The 18,363-nt window shown below is 40.4% G+C and overlaps 1 protein-coding gene across 2 annotated transcripts; it reads left to right on the forward strand.

Moving 5' to 3' along the window:
• The first annotated feature begins 1,465 nt into the window (after nucleotides 1–1,465).
• On the forward strand, nucleotides 1,466–13,871 carry plac8l1 (PLAC8 like 1). 2 transcript variants are annotated; one of them, XR_012179939.1, is made up of 5 exons: nucleotides 1,466–1,661; nucleotides 2,218–2,450; nucleotides 2,604–2,740; nucleotides 4,996–5,200; nucleotides 13,081–13,871. XR_012179939.1 is itself a non-coding variant. In XM_073478818.1 (4 exons), exons 1-4 carry the CDS (start codon nucleotides 1,636–1,638, stop codon nucleotides 5,125–5,127), a joined length of 528 nt encoding a protein of 175 aa, XP_073334919.1. In that variant the 5' UTR covers nucleotides 1,466–1,635; the 3' UTR covers nucleotides 5,128–5,489. The 2 variants fall into 2 exon arrangements, 1 of the variants encoding a protein (XP_073334919.1); XM_073478818.1 differs by lacking the exon at nucleotides 13,081–13,871 and having other exon boundaries at nucleotides 4,996–5,489.
• The last annotated feature ends 4,492 nt before the right edge of the window (nucleotides 13,872–18,363 follow it).

An 18,363-nucleotide genomic window follows, 5' to 3' on the forward strand; every position in this document is an offset into this window, starting at 1 on the left:
ATCCACTTTCCATTTACTACATCATCATCAACCATTGTTTATTCAGGGAAAATTGACTGAGCATTATGCTCTTTTACAGCAGTGCCCTGAATTCACATTCACACGGGCTAGACGAAATGGTAATAACTATCAATAATTATCAAGCCCAAATGAGAGCAAATAGATCATTACAAACAATATCTAGCGAACAAGTCTGGAATAATCATCAATAGCAATGATAAAAACAAAAAAATAATTGGAAGAGAGAAGAGAAAAGTAATGAATTATATAATATATAAATAAAAACAATAAATAACAGCTATGTTTGTGAATTACCTAAAGCAGTTACACTGTACAACAACCATTTCATCCATGTTCCATATATTTGGTGTGAAGAAACTAGAAGCTAATTTACCAGGCTCAGTATTTATTCAAGAAACTTCAAGGGACAGAAATTCTTGGGAGCGAATGTGATGACAAGTGGATTTAAGTTGAGAAGTGAGGTGGTAGGGTAACTTGGCTAGGAACGCCAAATGAATAAAAAGGAGGCAATGTCTGTCACTAAAAGAAGACCAACCGATGTGCCTGTATAGCTCATAGTGGTGAGTTCTGAAGCCATCACCAGTGAGAGCACTCTGGTCGGCTGTGTCTAGTGATTTCAGTGTGGAAGGGGCTGCGTGCATATACATAATGTCACCATAATCTAAAACTGAGAATATATGTGTGATTTAACAAGTGTCATTCTAGTCTCTAAAAAAAAGCATGTACTACATGTTTCTCCCAATGTTATGTTTAGACCCAGTGTGCATGTGTGAGAACAATCTGAACCTCCAAACCCCCGATAGTTTCACTACGTGGTCTTCCACCATGCAAAGCTTCCCTCACTTCTCTCTTTCTCTCGACCTTTGCACACACACACACAACACATCAGTCTGGATTTAAATGTCAATGTCAGAGAACAGGAAATACATGAATGCAGATGACACCCTCTAAACATGAACCACAGGTTTCTGTTTGGTTATAAAATGCATCTTTCATTTCCCAGCTCTTCACTGTATGAGTCTGTGCTTCAGCCTTAAGGGTAAGTGTCACCGTACGTCTTTTCACTCACAAAACTTTAATAGAAACAATGTCTTTGAATGTCAGACATGCTGTTTAAAATGATTTGTGTTTGAGGGAAAGAAAACTCAATTGTTTTTACTTAACTTGTCATATCTGTGCGCATATTTTAGATGTGCCGTGTATCTCTGTTCTACTCTACAACTAATCATGTAAATAAATACCAGGATTTCAGCCTATTCCGACCTGCTGGTGTTTGTGTTAAGTGTATGCATGCATTCATATCTGATTATTCTATGCCAGACATTCATGTTCATGCACCCTGATGTGTATCTGCCCCCTCTGCATTTGCTGTATTAGCGGGGGGGCACAGTGGAGTCTGAGACGGAAGACAACTACAAGACTTATCTCTGTCACACAGCTTCTGGCCAAGCCATCCGACTGCTGGTTTATCTGCTCCAACACACACCCTCTCGCTGGGGACGTGTCACTCCACCGCCCCCTCCTCCATCTCCTCATTTCTGCTGACTCCCTGCTCACCCTCTCCTCTTTCGCCTCCTCACCTCACCCCTCTCTGGATGCCAGTAGCTTCTAGTCATGGAGCAGATGACAGTCACACACCAGTAAGTGGAATTGCAGCAAACAACTCACTTATCTTGCTCAGCTCTTTATTGCTGCTGTGTTTCCTCTTAATCTTCTTCTTCTTTTATGTCTTTATGATAATACAAATTAAACAGGAACATTTCCATAAACTATTGTTGCTGCAGCTCCTGCTTTTGCACTCCTTTCTTCTAAATTTTAAATGTATTTCTGCAATTTGCTGTGATTAAAGTGTTGCTGAGGGCTTAAAACTGTTGAATGCAGGAATAAAGGGAGGAGGATGGAAGGATAATATTAGGAGAATACTAGTGTATTTGTGGTGGCTTGCTGCTAAAATTTCCTAAGGAAGGCCAGCTGAGTACAAACCATTCTGCTCTAGGAAAATTAAATTAGCTGAATGAATGAAATTAATTAAGTTCTTGCTTACAGGAAAGCAAAACACAGACTAATTTGCTAATTTGAGACTCTTTTAATGCCAAGCCTGCAGTTAAGTATAAGTGACACATTGGCATGACAAGCCACAGTGAATTTATCGGCCCTCTATATAAAGACAGATTCATTAAAAAAATCTAATTTCAGACCTGAACTGTCAGTCACCGAAGCCTCAGCTTCGGCGTCACCAGAGGAGGAAGTGGGGAGCTTCACCACAGGAAGTGAGGGCAACTGGAGGTCAGACAATGTCCCCGCAGTGACAGACCCAGTACTCACACAGCCCGGCCTCGGCATCACCACGACAACCATCACCACCATCACGCAGACGGGAGGAGACTGGAGCACTGGCCTGTTTGACGTCTGTGGAGACAAGACTACATGTAACATTAAAAACACTGGATTCTTATAAGCACACACAATCACATCTTTATCACTCTCTTGATGTTTCTACAAAATTAATTTTATGTAAGTCTCACATCTGAGAGATAAATGTAATATCTAAATCTGGTTTTTGTCTGTGTCTGTGCTTGCAGGTATTCTCGGGGCTCTGGTTCCCTGCTGTTTGGACCTGAGTTTGTCTCATCAGTATGGCGAGTGTCTGTGCATGCCTCTTCTTCCAGGTTCCACTTTTGCCATGCGAGTTGGAATCAGGGAGCGGTACAAGATACGGGTGAGTGTGCGTATTCAGTCAATAGGAAGTGATGTTTGGTGCTGTTTGTTAGAGCGTCCTTGAACACACCAACAGGCAGACTTTACAAAATAGTAATGTGCCTTTAACAATAGAAAATAAACTAGACAAAATGTTCAGCATGGTAATTTCTTTAGCAAGTTTTAGGACTCCACAGAAAATGGAAAACCAGCAGCTACCAGGAATGTAATCAATTCAAAAACATTGTCAAATTTGCCGCTCCAGTTTTCTTCAGTTGGTAACAAGCACAGGTCAATACTGAAGCCTCTTTTTCAAATTCTTCATATGGTTAGCATTACCAACCAACCAATATATCTTAGCCAAACAGTTCAACAATCTCACCTCCATTATTCACTCAAACCACCTGAACACTTCATACATGTCTGAGAATACGTTTGTTGGACCATAACACTGGCAACAATTCTCACTCGAAAAGCATTCACACTGTAACACACAGACATAAAAAACACTAACTACAGGGAGAATTACATAAATGGTGGACTTTGAGTTCGAATGATAATTCTCATAAATCATTACATATGTAATTGCTTCTCACTTTATTCACTGTACTAAAGTATAGTCAAGTCAGTTTTATTTATATATCCCACAATCACAATCACATTATCTCAGCGGGCTTTACAGTCTGTAAAGGGGGACAACATCCTCTGTCCTTAGACCTTTGACTCAAGTAAGGAAAAACTCCCCGGACAGAAAAACCCTCTCCCAGCACAGTACGGACATGCAATAGATGTTGCATGTACAGAACAAAGAATATACAGATTGACTGACAAAATATCTGACACAAGATTACATAAAATATATGTGAAGAATGTGGATGAGGATCCAGGAGGAAGACTGAGCAGGCCAAGGTTTCGCAAAGTGGTGTGCGAGCCACACGACCTCCTCTCCAATCAATCATCAATCAAATCAATCAAAGCTTTATTGTCATTTAGCTGTACCGACAAAAGTAGTGCAGCAAAAATGAGATTGCGTTTCTCCGGGATCCCATAACACGAACACAATAAATACACACAATATATTACTATAATAATTTAAAACTAAAACTATGACTAAGGCTCATGAAGTGCAGTAGTGCGCATGCTCCAGATCAGCAGTTCAGCAATCTAACAGCTTGGTGAAGGAAGCTGTTGATTAGTCTGTTTGTTCGGCCTTTTAGACTCCGGAAATGTTTTCCTGATGGGAGCAGTTCAAAGAATGTGTGGAGGGAAACTCCGATGACCCTCTCAGCTCCTCTAACTATTCTCTGCAGGGCTTTTTTGTCTGACATACTGCAGCTGGACTACCGTGTCGAGATACAATATGTCAGAACGCTCTCCACCACACCACTATAGAAGGTCCTGAAGATGCTGATGGGGAGAGAGGCTTGTTTCAGCTTCCTCAAGAAGTACAGTCTCTGCTCCATAGTAGTGACCCGGAAAAAGGCCTGTCCTCCACACAAGATAATTAGCAATTTTACTAAAGGACAGATAAAAGATGATCGTAAAACAGAAGTAAGCATTGATCCACGGGGGGGCCTAATGGTATGACGATCCAGATTCAGCATATATGTGAGGCACCAAGAGCACCTGTGGTATATGGTGAATCAGAAGTGCAGCAACCTCAGTATCCATTTTTTCTATATCTCTACATATAGTAATTTACTTGTGAACAACGAAGTTGAAACAAAAAACTAATTCCTGAAATCCCACCTATAATAATTACAAAAAACATTTTAACATGTATTGTAGGATCACTCATAATGAGTACTTTGGTACTTTGAAGGCTTTAGTTGTAGTACATATGTTAAGATGCTAAGATTTTCTATGTATTTTAATATGGCTATGTTACTGTGTTTTTAACAGTTTTGAAAAGATTGTGTTAGTATTTAAAAATGTGTGTTGCAGGTGGTACAGAATGAATGAGAAAAGAGTTTTTTGCAAAATGTGGTAATTGAATGCATTTTTTGTTAAAGCAATGACAAAAAGCTTGATCCACATAAACTTCTCTTTAGCCGACTATGTGAAGAGTTGTTACAGTGTGACTTTCGTTTTTAACAATGTTTGTTGGCAATAGAAAAAAAATATAAGTGAATTTCTTTGTTTATGTTTTTATGTCTTTTCATGCACTGTACCTCATAGCTCTCGACATGTTCCTGCTGCATTGTTGTGTCTGCACATGTGCTTCTTCTATATTTGTTTGCATGCGTGCGTGTGCCTGTCTTGCATGTTTATCCACAGGGAAGTGTGTGTGAAGACTGGACCACAGTGTACTGCTGTTACCCTCTGGCTGTGTGTCAGATGATAAGAGAGATGAAGCGGAGGATGAAGACACAGACGTATCATGTGTCCACTGCCCTCGAATGCTCCTGAAGAAACTGTAGACGCTGAATGAGGCCTGTCCTTTTACAATGCAACAGAGACTGTGGAGGTCTGCAGATTTCTGGTATGAACAGCACGAAGAATCAATACTATGAGGTTTGAACTTACTTTTAAATGCCCCTGAGGATGCCTTGGCCAATAAATCAAGCCTATCCTGCAACATTCAAAGACTGGAAAGGACAAACTTTGATTAATAGCATAAACAGGAAGAAGAATCAGAGCTGTAAGGTCTGGACTGGTGTGTAGAGCTTAAATTGCCTTGAAGGCTGTTAGATTGTAACTGAAACCTACTTTTAATCTACTGTTGGACCCCTGTTTGAAAGAATATTACAAATAAACATTGTAACAAAACATTCTGCCTCTGTTGCAAAGGAAGAACTCATTAACTACATTTTGAGTTGGGTGAAAAGCAGATGGCAAGACGCACGCAAAAGTTTGGGTTCAGTAGCTGTCAGTGTCAGCAAACAGCACCAAACATCTGGTACAACTCTCAGACAGACAGTGGAAACTTAAAAAAAAAAAAAAAAACAGCCAACTTTCTTTAATTGTGAGTATCTTAATACTAGAACTGCTGAAACTGTCATGCAAGTGTTTCTTTTTTTTCCGATAATCTTAATCAGGATACAACCATAATCATAGTCATTAACCAAATTTAATACAAATAGGATATTGTTAAACATTTGGATTCCTCGAGGCGTGATAATCTCAGCTGACATTTCTGACTTTAAGAGGCTGTGTCATGCTCATTTTTTAAGCTAAGATGAAGGTAGTTTTTTCATGTAAAACTAGACAACCTAAGGCTACCATGTCATGCTAGCATGTTGGCGAGGGAGCTACGTAATGTTAGGCAAAGTAAGGCTAAACTTTGGTGCGGAAAAATACTCATACTGGGGTCCCTAAACAGTCAGAATTGCTTAAATTGGTAATGACTGGAAAGCTCAGACTCTTGTGGACTCAATGAGCCCAACTGTATTCATGTATGATTATGTTAGTACCCATAGCAGCCATTCCATTGCAGTGATACCATTTCTTTTTAACTTGATATCACTGTTTAAAATGACCTACTGTGACCTCTAGGATAATCGCAGCCTTGTGAAACTTTACAACTTTATTTTTGACCATTTTTATGAATTCTTTAGTGGTCAGAGATGGTTACATTTTGCACCATGTCTGTGTAACGAATGCTATCAACCCCAAAAGTGCTGCAAAGACTTATGAGACATAATGAGCATGGGAAAGGCCATCATATAATTCCATCATAATGTTCTCAGCTCTTATACTTAACCTTCTGTTTTTGACAGATTTATGACTAGAAAAACTTGACACCTAAAATATATCTTAAGATTACCAGCTTTCAGGTGATATATACCACTTCAGTGTGGCATATACTGTTGACCCTCTGTCTCCTCATAAAGATCCCCACAAAAATGTGTCTAAAGCGGGTCGGTGGGTAATTTTCTAAGTCACCGCTATGATTATCTATCTAGGCCTGCACAATTAACATTTTGACTTGATAAAAAATTCAGTTCATGGGTATAGTTTCTACGTTAGGAAGTGAGAAAAGATTTTGTCTGGCATGCCAAAGGTCACCAGACACATTATTATATTCAGTCCCTCTTAGACATGAAGGGACGATGGACTGATGAAACACAATGCCTTTCCAGACCTTTAAGCAAAAATTGTGCGATAAGGGCATATCATTAAAGACAGTACCTATAAATAAGACTAAATAAATCTAATTTTCAAGATCACATTTCAAACTCAATCCAAGTATAGCCATGAAAAGCTCAGAAAAGCTTAGTCAGTTCAGTTTGATCTCAGCAGTCATTCGGTTTCTTAATTAAGCATCAATGCTTTGGAGAGTTGTTTTATTTATTCCAGACTGTGGGATGAAACGAGTGTGCCAGTCCATTCAGTATGCAGAACCACTTGTCTGATTACCCGGCAAACCGGCCGCAGCGTAGCTCCGATCACAGTCAACAGTTCAAGTACAGTCTGATGATAATAAAGCCTATTTCCATATTTCTGATATTCTTTTATGCCTCTGTTCCTTGATTCACCTCAGGCATTCAATCATATTATTAAACTGATCCTGATTGCCGTGGTTCCCTGAACCCGAAATGCCAACCAGCGAGAACGGATATGGAAAATGTTATTCATACACAAAGCAGATGGGTCCTCAAAGGGCAAATATGTAATTTGTTAACTCTTACCGATGTGGTCCCCCACCTTGCAGCTGCTCCAACTGAAACGGGGAAAAGAGAGAAAATGGATTTGGTGAAGGAGAGTGATGTGAATAATAAAATCAAGTCATATTTTACACACAGTACACTGCACATTTCAAGGAGTTCATCTCCTGAATTAAAAAAAAATCATTTTTCAAATCATTGCAGTTTTTCATAAATGTACATTTTTCTCATATGTGATTATTCTGTTGTTTGTTCTGAGTGTATCAGAAGGCCTCACCCTTAACCAACAGTGTTAGTATCAGAAGTATCAGAATGACTGACTATGGCAAAACCCATATTTGTCAGCAAGGGCAAATTATACCAGATGATTGCCTTGCAACCATGGGATAGATCACAGATGGTGAGCATGCCCATAATTGCTAGCTTTGTACCCCTTTCACACTGGACAACAAACCCACTAACACCTGGTGAAAAAAACAAAAAACAGTACAATCGGCATTCATTCCCAGGTCAAATCACTCTGCATTTAGTCTCACATCGCCAGACCACAGCACTACGTCAGCGCTGGAGAAAAGTCTGGTTGCAACAACAGTACATGCAGATAGGAATAATGGGGGGTCGAATACATATCAGGCAAGTCAGTATACTCCGCAGTAGTCACAGGTATTTATCGGCTCCAGCCTCAGAAATTTCCAGGCGATTCATATAGTCTGTTCAAATTTTTGTATATTAAATTATAGCTCACTGGCACAGAAGTTAATCACAGTAATCAGTAACACTACCCAGTAAGAAAGCACAGGAAATGGGGTAAAGTGGACCCTGCTGGACAGGGACAATGGATAGAGATTGTAAAGAAATTCTACATAATGGAAAAATTGACTCAACGCAGCTAGAAGAAAAGTGGGCGAAATGGACATTATTCAAAACTCAAAACAGCAACGAAGACTACAGAGAGGACTAACTTTTAGTTGATGAAAGTGAGAGAATGGATGGATTACTAAAAAAGTAACTCCCAAACCAGTAGTTTTCTTTTTTGTATCATTCTGTTATGAGGTTTGAAGTGTTTGTGTGTGAATCATCAGTAAAAACTAAAGTGAAAATAAAATAGCCAGTAATAGCTCCTGGAGCTAGCGTCCCTGTGGTGTCCCCTAGTTGTTTTTTTACTAGATTTAAAGTTCTGCTGCTTTTTTTGTGTCTTTTTTTCCATCTTCACTTTTGTATTGAAATAGGAAAAAGTTTCCTGACAGCTATAGCATAAATTCCATCTGGCCCTGGTGGTAATGAGGTCAGCGATTTCTGACTTATGTCTGCATTAGGCTCCAGTGTTTCCTGAGCAGCCCTGGATGGATAAATCTTCCGGCAGCTCCGCTCGTTTCTGTCTGCTGGGAGTTGTTAGTGAGCTGGATCTGCCTCGAGCAGAGCTGCCTTCAGGCACTGTGGTAACATCTTTCCCTCCCTATGCAATGACCAAATGTTATTGCTTCAGCATCAATAGCTCTACATTTGGCTGGTAAATTGGAAACCCATTTGCTTTGCAAACCAAATACGCCCTCAAAATGTCCTACATAATCTTTTAGACTTTGTATCTATATTTACAGACTTTTTTTTTTACATCTTACATACATACTGTATGGAGCTGCCATACACAGCGTTTCATCGTCTTATGTTGATATGATAAATCAATGTTTTTTGACACCACTCGCGCTAATATAACCGCTTCTAATCGAGAATATGTCTGATAAAAAGTTGCAAATTGCACTGGGGAAGAGGTGAAGAATAAGAAGAAAGTGTGCTAAATGAGTGAAATCATGGATACTGTAGCGTCCCTTTCTCTGTTTCTTTTCTAGTTCACTGATTGATTAGCTGAAAAGCCAATGAGACTGAGTCTCCCACTGACGGCCCACTGCCAATTCTTCATGCTTGATCGGCCAACAAGGTCCAACTTGCGCCAACGATGTGTTACACACCGTAACAACTGGTGCCAAAGATGGTCACGGACAGCATCCGTCCAAAATAGTGGCTGTCATGACAAGGGACTTTCAACTATTGTTGAAACTTTCTCAAGCCAACATTAAAGTAGGCACCACATTTCTTGTTTTAAATGGTCAGTTTGCTCAAATTACTCATAATTTTGAGTGAACTGGCCCTTTAATTTTCTCAGGTGTTTGATTAACTGATGAACGAATCTCAAAATATGAAAAATCCATGCCTGTGCTTACAGTTAAACGGCAAACTCATACACTTTGTACATCATTGTGCCACACACACTCACACACAGCCTGGCCTTACGTCATCTCTACCAGACACACCTCTATGCCTGAACCATTAGAGGGCAGTGTTGCCCCAGCTCGGCCCCCCCTCCTCCCCTGCTGTCTGTTGTCTATTCCCACAGCTGCTCAGTGGAGTGAAATCAGTCTTAAGTGCTGATCTGGGGTCAGAGTTGGGATTTCCGCAGCAGGAGCAGTAGAGGTCAGGATCTGGAACAGTGAAGCCCATCCTAAGTCAGCAGTCGGACAGGGGCCATAAAACGTCTCTGCTGACGTTCTTTCCTGCTGTTTCAGCACAAAGACGACTTTCCCCGCAGATGCATCAGGTGTAGCGCGCAGGCTGTTATCGACAACAGCCCCTCGGGGAGGGAGGTGTGTGTGTGTGGGGGTGGTTGTGTGTGTGATACTGTACATGCACATGTATCCAGCTCTTCCTGTGACTGTGCTTGTTGTGAGCTGAAGTGGCACAGAGAAGAAAACAGTAAACAGATGAGATACAAAACTGAGAAAAAATAGATCATACCCGAATAACAATGAGCTGGAGGTGAGGCGTTTGAGCTTTCCCAAACTACACGCAGACGTTTCTGAAATGTGTTTTTTTTTTTATTCATTTCACATCTCTCTTTCCTTCCCTTCTCCATCTTTCCATCCAGCAGATGTGCACCTCTGCCTCCCACATGTGTTTCAGCTCGATTGTCCTCCTCATCCTTCCTTCCCCCTCAATAATCTCCCCACTTCACCTTTCCTGCATTGCCCTCTTTTGTTTATTTCCCTTCTTCTTCCTCTCTCTCTCTCTCTCTCTCTTACTCATGCTGGTGTGTGTTTGTGAAACAGAAAAAAAGAGAGATGTGTGGCGAAACCTGCTAAGCTGGAGCAGTCGTCCCCCCGGTGATACTTCTATCCAGGACAACAAGCACCACCTGGGGTTTACATAACGCACACACTTCCTCACACTCTCTCTTCATATCACTTTCCCTCTGATACTCTTTCGTTTCGTCCTTGCCTTCCCTGTGTCTCTCCTTGTTTGTCATTCTGTCTCTCTCACACGCATCATCATCATTGGAGGCAGGAGGGGGGGTTAGCCTGCAGCTAGAAGCTTTGGCAGTTTGTACAGCAGTCTGTGTGCTCTGCTACTGAGTGCAGTTGTCTTATTTTTGGGGTTGTGTGTGTGTGTGTGTGTGTGTGTGTGTGTGTGTGTGTGTGTATTTGATGATGGAAGCTTGGAATTTGTCGGCACCGCTCCGCTCCTCAGACTAAGCAGGCGGTTTCTTTTTTCTGAAGACAGACAGTGGTTTTTCAAGTCAAATCATTCCTACAATGAATTTCTCCTCCTGTCATACACAGGGATTATAATACTAGACACTTGTCAGCTTTTGTAGTTTTTGTTCCTGGGCAGGACTATATTACTGTCTGCTAAAGAATTTATCCTGAAATTCCTCGGATGACAAGAAAAGGGAGGATCTTCTTTTCTTTTTTTTACCATCTAAGCTGTGTGTCCTTTGAGGTCATCATTCAGTGGCAGCTGCCAGAACTAGAAAACATAGCAGATGCCTGTTTTCCCTCCAGCATTAATCAAAATAAACAAATATGGGCTATGTTTACAATTCGGTCATGGATCATACTGATTTATATGGTTGGATTTTAGCAAAATGTTTGATATGAAAACATTAAACCAGCTCATGATTAGTTCAGTTATTATTTATGACAAATATATAATTTTTTACTTTTACAAAGCAGATTTCAAAACAGTTGGGACACTGTGTAAAACCTAAATAAAGCCAAAATGTGATAATTGGAAATCCCTTTTGAAACATACTCAGTTGAAAACAGAGGAAAGACAATACACTTAAGGTTTTACCTCATCAGCTTTATTGTTTTTTTGGAAATATATGCTTGATTGATTCAAGTTAGGACAGGGGCAACAAAAGACTGGGAAAGATGTGGAATTCCCCCATGTTAAAAAAAAAAGACTGGTGAAGAATGTATTTGCATGTCATAACATTATGTTAAAACAGTTTATATATAACTGGAAATGAATATAACTTCAAAGTTAAATTTCAATTAGAGGTACATATCAACTTCAAAGGAGGTCTGATGTGACCGTATTAAAAGCTGAGCTGAAGCAATACGAGGCAAGAAACAGAGGTCAAAGGAGGGCAAATGGTTTTTGAGATTTCTTGCTGTGCAAGGAGTGTAGTCAGAAAAAACAAACACATCCTCATGTCTAACCAACTGGATAGGTCGATGTCAGCATCTCCCAAAGCGACATGTATCACCGTTCCCAAAACAACATGACTTTTGTAGCGCACCAGAAACAGCCGTACCAGACCTTTGGCGTTTTGTCGCAGTTTGGTTAGGTTCAGGCCCTAAAACTGCTCAGTTAGTATAAGGCAAGAAACTCCTTGGTTAGTTTTCTGCATTAAAAACTACTTGGTCAGGTTCAGGCACCAATACTTCTTGGTTAGGTTTAGGCAAGAAAACGTCTTGGTTAGGTTTAGGAAAACTTCTGTACCTTCCATTACAAATGTATTTAAGTTATGTTATGTAACGTTAGCAAGTTCAGACAACTCACTGCTGACTTCTGGTTTCACACTGGACATGAACGACGGTGCCCTGAACTAAAGTCCTGTGCTTCTTTAAGCCAACCTTCCATCCCCAACCTCCTCCCTAAACCCTATCCAGACTTTTCATCCATTTATACTTCTTCTCATCACTTCCTCCTTTGCAGCTGTAATAATTACTAGCTGCTAGAGCTCGCCGCCAAACAACAAACTCATAATAAGCTGCTGTCACTTAAGACCTATGTAGTCGTTTTCATGTGGAAGACAGGCTTTAAAAATACACGGACACAGTCAAAATACGGGAGGAGGATCAGGACTCGCAAGTCACAACCAACAAGAATAAGGAAAAGCTAATCATTTCCTAATTATCCATGTAGATCTTTCTCAGTTTCTCAAACTGCTGCTCAATGAAATTGGAAGAATTTAAAAAAACTGGAGCTTGGCTTGGATACCCTAAAGCCTCCCAGCACAACAGTGAGTATTATGCTGTACATAAGAAAACCACACCTGCATTTTTCAGGGTGTTCAAACAGAGATGCCTCTCTGTTGAATGTCAAGAATCTTACTCAGTCTTGTTTGAACACCGCAAAAAAGTCAGATGCTTTTCTTGATTCATTCTTGCCCTCCTGTGTAGATCCTTTTTAAAACTCACAGTCGTGCCAGGATGCCAATTTATACATTTCTTGCTCTTCTTGTAGAGGTGTAATTTTCCACCATTTCTGCACTTTTCTCTGAGCTCCTGTGGCGTTCCAATACAGAAACCCGCATGCTCACAGTCCGACAGGTTTTTGAATCTTCCTCTCTGCAAAATGCATATTTCGATGCAAGCGCAGATTATAAAATGATGGGTGAATTGATGGGCAGGAATGCTTAAAGTGCCTCCTTCTACTGCAACTGTGTGATCATATTTTTGATTTCTCCCTGCAGACTCGGAGGACCCATATTGCATGATGTCGGTACGGAGCGCTAGTCCTAAACGTCCAACAGGAAACCCGAGGGGACAAACACTCCCTTTGAAGGTGTCGTGATGGCTTCTTTCTTGTGACAACTTCAAAGTGAATGTTTAGGTCATTCCTTCCGTTTGCCAGAAGGACATTTTGCCATTTCACTGTGCAATGAGAAATCATAGCAGTCACTTCAAACAGAGACTCTTCCTTTTAGGATCCCCTTGACCCCTGGGGCTTCAGGTCATTCCCTGGTCGGCTTCTGAAATCCATCCATGGATGGGAGGGGTGTAAATCTGAACCCATTTGATGAGTCTTCCTTTTTCCACTGGACACATTTACATCTTCAGTACGATGTGTCCCTCCCCAGTCACCAGATGTAAATATTTCTGTTTATAGATTTCTTCCTCCTTCGTTCCTCAAAGACCAAGACTTTTTGCGCCCTCTGAAGTTGGTCCAACATCCCACACACAGATGAGGATTTGTATAATATAAATCCAAGTGGACGGAAGTTGCCCGAGAGGAAAAGGCTGGTCCAACTCCTTTACACATGCTGTATATTTTTTGGTGGATCATTTTGCCTCTTGTACGAAATCTTTCCAAAGGAACAGTTCAACAAACAGCAGTGACTTCCTTGTCTTTCCTTGTTTTTACAATTCTATGTGTGTGGTTTTAGTTCAGTGTTTATGCTAAGCTAAGCTAATCACCTCCTGGCTCTATATCCATGTTTAAGGCATGGAGGCATAAAGCATATAATCCTAATAAAAGTATATCTTAAAATATGTCCCATAAATCTGTCTGTCTCTAAATTATTTATGAATATATTATAAAAACATGTAAAGGCTTTTATTGTGTTTATATAAGCTTTTATCTTGACATATTTCTAATTCTTTATGATAATGGGGTGAATTGTTTTTGTTTTTGTTTGCTACTCATAAATACATCTGTTAGAATAAGTTGGCAGCAAATGACATCAAAACACTCTTTTCAAAGGGTTGCGAAACCTTTTGTTGCCACCAGGTTGAAGTTGATGTAAAAAAATGCTGCAGTCCTCACAAGTGATTGTACGCTCATGAAAGCATTGTTTGATTTAGTGGGTTTATTTTCATATTTGATGCATTTTACATACTTGGAACAGAACCCAGAAAATCCATTACAACCCCCAAAAACTATTCATCATGATTCAAAAAATATTTTTGCACAGCACAGCACAGAGTGGTAGAAACTGTCATTGGAAACAAGACCTAACATCTCCGGGGATTTACTCCTGCTCATTATCCACCCTGGCTGATGTGACATAGGAGGGTAGATGGCATGCAGCTCTGACAGAATGATGCCTCACTTTAAGCTCTGCTACTTCTATCCTGTAATATATCTGAAGTTTTTTTAATTTAACCTTTGTTTATACCAAAGGTTAAATGCTTCTACTTATGTACCTTTGGTTTTGCATATACTACTATGTCGTATATTTAATATTTATTGTACTTATCCTCGAGTTGCATCATGATGTAGGCGTCTTTTTTGGACTTTTCCGATACATAGATCTCTTGCATGAGACACAAAGACCGCCATGCTGTCGCCCATCGTCATCCTTTGGGCCGATGAACCTCCTACAGGCCATTTTCAATCCGTCAGTCCTGTCACAACAGTTTTCCTGTACTGTATGTCTTCTATATGTCTCTCCATACAGATGGTATAACTGAACGTCATGTGACTTCTAAGTGTGTATACTGTATGAATGTGTGTTTAGGCTGCCTCGCAGCTGACATGAGGGGTTGTTACAGGCTGGCATTTGTTGCATAATGCTTTTATCTCTACGACACACGCGCTTCCACAGTCCTACCATTGATGTAGGTGTTCTTTCATCTGACACCTCAAAAGTGTGTGTGTGTGTGTGTGTGTGCATGTGATTACTACAAGTCAAAAGGCTGCAGTGCCTCAGTAAGTGAGGAAAAATGTGTAGGTGTGCTTTGCGAAGGCAGTTGTAATGGTGCAGAGAGGAAAAGAGAGTGAGTGTGAGAGCGAATGATGCAAAGTCTTTGAGATTCATCTTCTCCATCCTCTATCCTTTGCCACGCTCCCTCCTTCTTTCCCTCCCTGATTTCTTCCATGCTATTTGTGTAGCAGCTTCAGATGTGGTCCAGAGACGTTTCTCATCCCAACTACAATCACATCAGCTGCAGAACACTGATGATTAAACTATAAAAGCCTCTGACTCATGCATGTCTGCAAACTGCCGGCGCTGTAATTATATCAGATCAGAATCTACACTACAAAAGCTCGCTACACACATGAACGCATCAAAATGTGATAGAGTTGTTTTGGTGATGTATAGTGTTAATAACTGGTCCAGATGTCATAAACAAATCTGTTTATGACATCTGGACAAGTCTGCGTGTAAATGAGCTCTATCTATCAAAAATGCCAAAATATGTTGGGGCTACTTTATTGGTGTGTGTCGAGTCCAAAACGTGAAAACACATTCACACACTACTGTTCTGATTTCTTCCCGCCCTGTCAGTGTGAACAGCCAGAAAGGAATAGTTGGGCATTTGGGGAAATGCGGTTATTCACTGTCTTGCTGATAAATGAGATCATTGATGCCACTCCCTTGCTTCAAGGAGTGAATAGCCTAGCTTAGCATAAAGGCTGGAAGCACAGGGACACATCTAGCCTGTGTCCAATCCGTAAACAAAGACAAATAAAAATGATTTTTGGTTTTACCTCCCTAACTATTTCTTGATGAACAACAATTTTTTAAGAACTTTGGGGAAGCATCGACAAAACGCTGACTCTGGGAAGTCAGTGCTTTATGATAAGCTAGCTCACGCTAACTGTCTCCTAGCTCTAAATTCAAAGCTACAGCCAACAGCTACTTAGCTTAGCACGAAGACTTGAAACAGCTAGCCTGACCCTGTTCAGAGAAAAAAATAATTGCCTAAAATTCACCTAAATGCCCTTATTTATGTTTTAATTATGTTTTCATTAGTGTATAATAACCAGGAACTAAGAATTATAGTGTTTTCATTACCTTAGAATGAGCCTGTTATAAATACAGAGGGAGTGGGTCCGCCATGTTGCATCACCAGGTTCTACGGTAGCCCTGAACGGACAAATCAACACTGGCTCTAGAGAAGGCCTTTCCATGTTTTAATGTTTTTAACATAGGGGGAGGGTGAGACGAGGGGTGTTCAGTTAGTGGCAATCTGAAACCTTACAGCTAGATACCACTAAATCACACTGGACCTTTAACATGTTGTCATGCTTGTCTGTGTATTTGGGGTGTTATTGATATCTGGCGCAGGATTTTATTTCAAGCCAATTCTAAGGATCTAATTACATCCAGCACGCAATGCAAAATGAATGAAGGGCAATGAAACCAGACAATGGCAATGTTTACATGCACATTATAATTAGATCATGGCCAATAATCAGAGCAAGGCATCACTCCAATTAGGGTGCTTACATGGGTTGACTGCTCCATTAATAGTCCTGTTTCCATGCTACACACAGTGATTTATGGCTGAAGAGTGTCCTCCATCTGATGTTAAAATGTCAAAGCCTCTCTACAGCATTCAACCCCTAAACCCGATGTTTCTCCCTTGAAGCGGATGTTGTATAACCAATCATTAATATTGCAATATTGAGCTGTTTTTTTTGTGTTGCATTTAAAAAAAAATAAAACATTTCCAGAGAAAGATGACCAATGACACAGTCCCGCTGGAAGGTTAGTTTGTAGCATTGAAAGTATTCATGAATGATGAAATGAAATGTCCCAGCAGGAAGGACAGCTCGTACATTTGACAAAATGTGGTTAAAACTCTGATTTGAAAGCCCTTTATTATTATTAACACATTTACGTACATTCTGATTATGCTTTCCTCTATTCTGTTTACCACCAGTGTTGACAGTCAAGCGGCCTTTTCAAGCATTACTTTATATTTGCTGATGTGGATTTTTCCAATCAAATATTCATACAGAGTGATGACACCAAATTCACTGCTTCTTCAAGGATTTTCCAAGAATTACCATGAGATCAAGCTGCAGGCTGCCTTTTCTGTGTTGTTCAGAATAAGGTCCTTGTTTGTTGATTTAAATTTCCTCTGGGACAATAACTGGAACATTAGTCAATCAGCTTCCATGTCCTAGACATCCAAAAAATTAATTAGTAACAAATATAGTGCCTTTGCCTGTGTTTCTACACACACAGAGAGATGCAGATGCAAGCAGACTCAGACACACACGGAGAGGAAGTACAAAAAAGAAGAAATGAGTACGGTGCCAAATGCGCTAGATTTCAATTGAATAAACAATAGAATAAAACATCAAAACAACAAGTAGCTCTGTGGAGCTCATTAAGGCACACACACACACACACACACACACACACACACACACACACACACACACGATGACAGATGGACCATGGCTTAATTCAAAGACTTTCAACAACAAACTAAATGTCAGAAGGCCTTCTTCTGTGACAGGTGTGTGTGTGTGTGCGCGCGGGTGCGTGTGTGTTTCTGTGTGTGTGTGTGTGTCTGTTTGTTTGGTAGCAGAGTGGAATATTTTATAAACCAAGAGCAAACGATAACATTAGACGAATAGAAGAAGTTAAACACGTAGACGAGGCTCAAAGCAACACAGCTGCAGTTGCCAAATGTAGGAAGAACAGCTGACAAAACTTCTCCGACTGTGCATCTGTGTGAGTTAACACAGGATTGTAATATCACTGTCCCATCATTAGGGCAAGAGTAGATCTGACGGGGATTCGAACCAGCGACCTTCCGATTACTAGACTACTACTAATAATAGTTGCAGAAACAGTTATTTGGCTTTTTACAACAAGTTAGCCAATGCGTGTCTCTCTCTATCTGGGGCGATCTTTTTCCACAGATTCAGAAAATCTTTGTGTTCTGCCAATGTGCGAAGCGTCATTTGTCCATGGTGCCTGTGGAGGAACATGTTTAGTATTTAGATTAACAGTCAGATAAATAGCGTTAAGATTTTGACAACACAACAGAATTGTATATTGAATTCCTAGAACTTTATAACCCGACTCGCTTCTGGTGCTCTAACCACGCACATCTTTGAGACCGCAGTCAGGAAGTGTTCTGTGAACCTGCCTCCTGCTGTCAAGATGGAAACTCACCCACCACTAAAACTCTGTATTTATAGTCCATTTTGCACACGTTGACATTCTACTACTGCTACAAAAAACAATACTGTTAGTGTGAATGTTTTCGTTCAGTTGATGCTCATTTTA

This window comes from Pagrus major, chromosome 13 (genome assembly GCF_040436345.1).
Source record: "Pagrus major chromosome 13, Pma_NU_1.0".
NCBI lineage: Eukaryota > Metazoa > Chordata > Actinopteri > Spariformes > Sparidae > Pagrus > Pagrus major.

Excerpts from the sequence above, each read along its gene's own strand:
- plac8l1 (XM_073478818.1), top strand. The coding sequence starts at position 1,636 with ATGGAGCAGATGACAGTCACACACCA. Across the intron at positions 2,451-2,603 it reads CTGTGGAGACAAGACTACAT|GTATTCTCGGGGCTCTGGTT; the intron begins GTAACATTAAAA and ends CTGTGCTTGCAG. Across the intron at positions 2,741-4,995 it reads GGGAGCGGTACAAGATACGG|GGAAGTGTGTGTGAAGACTG; the intron begins GTGAGTGTGCGT and ends GTTTATCCACAG.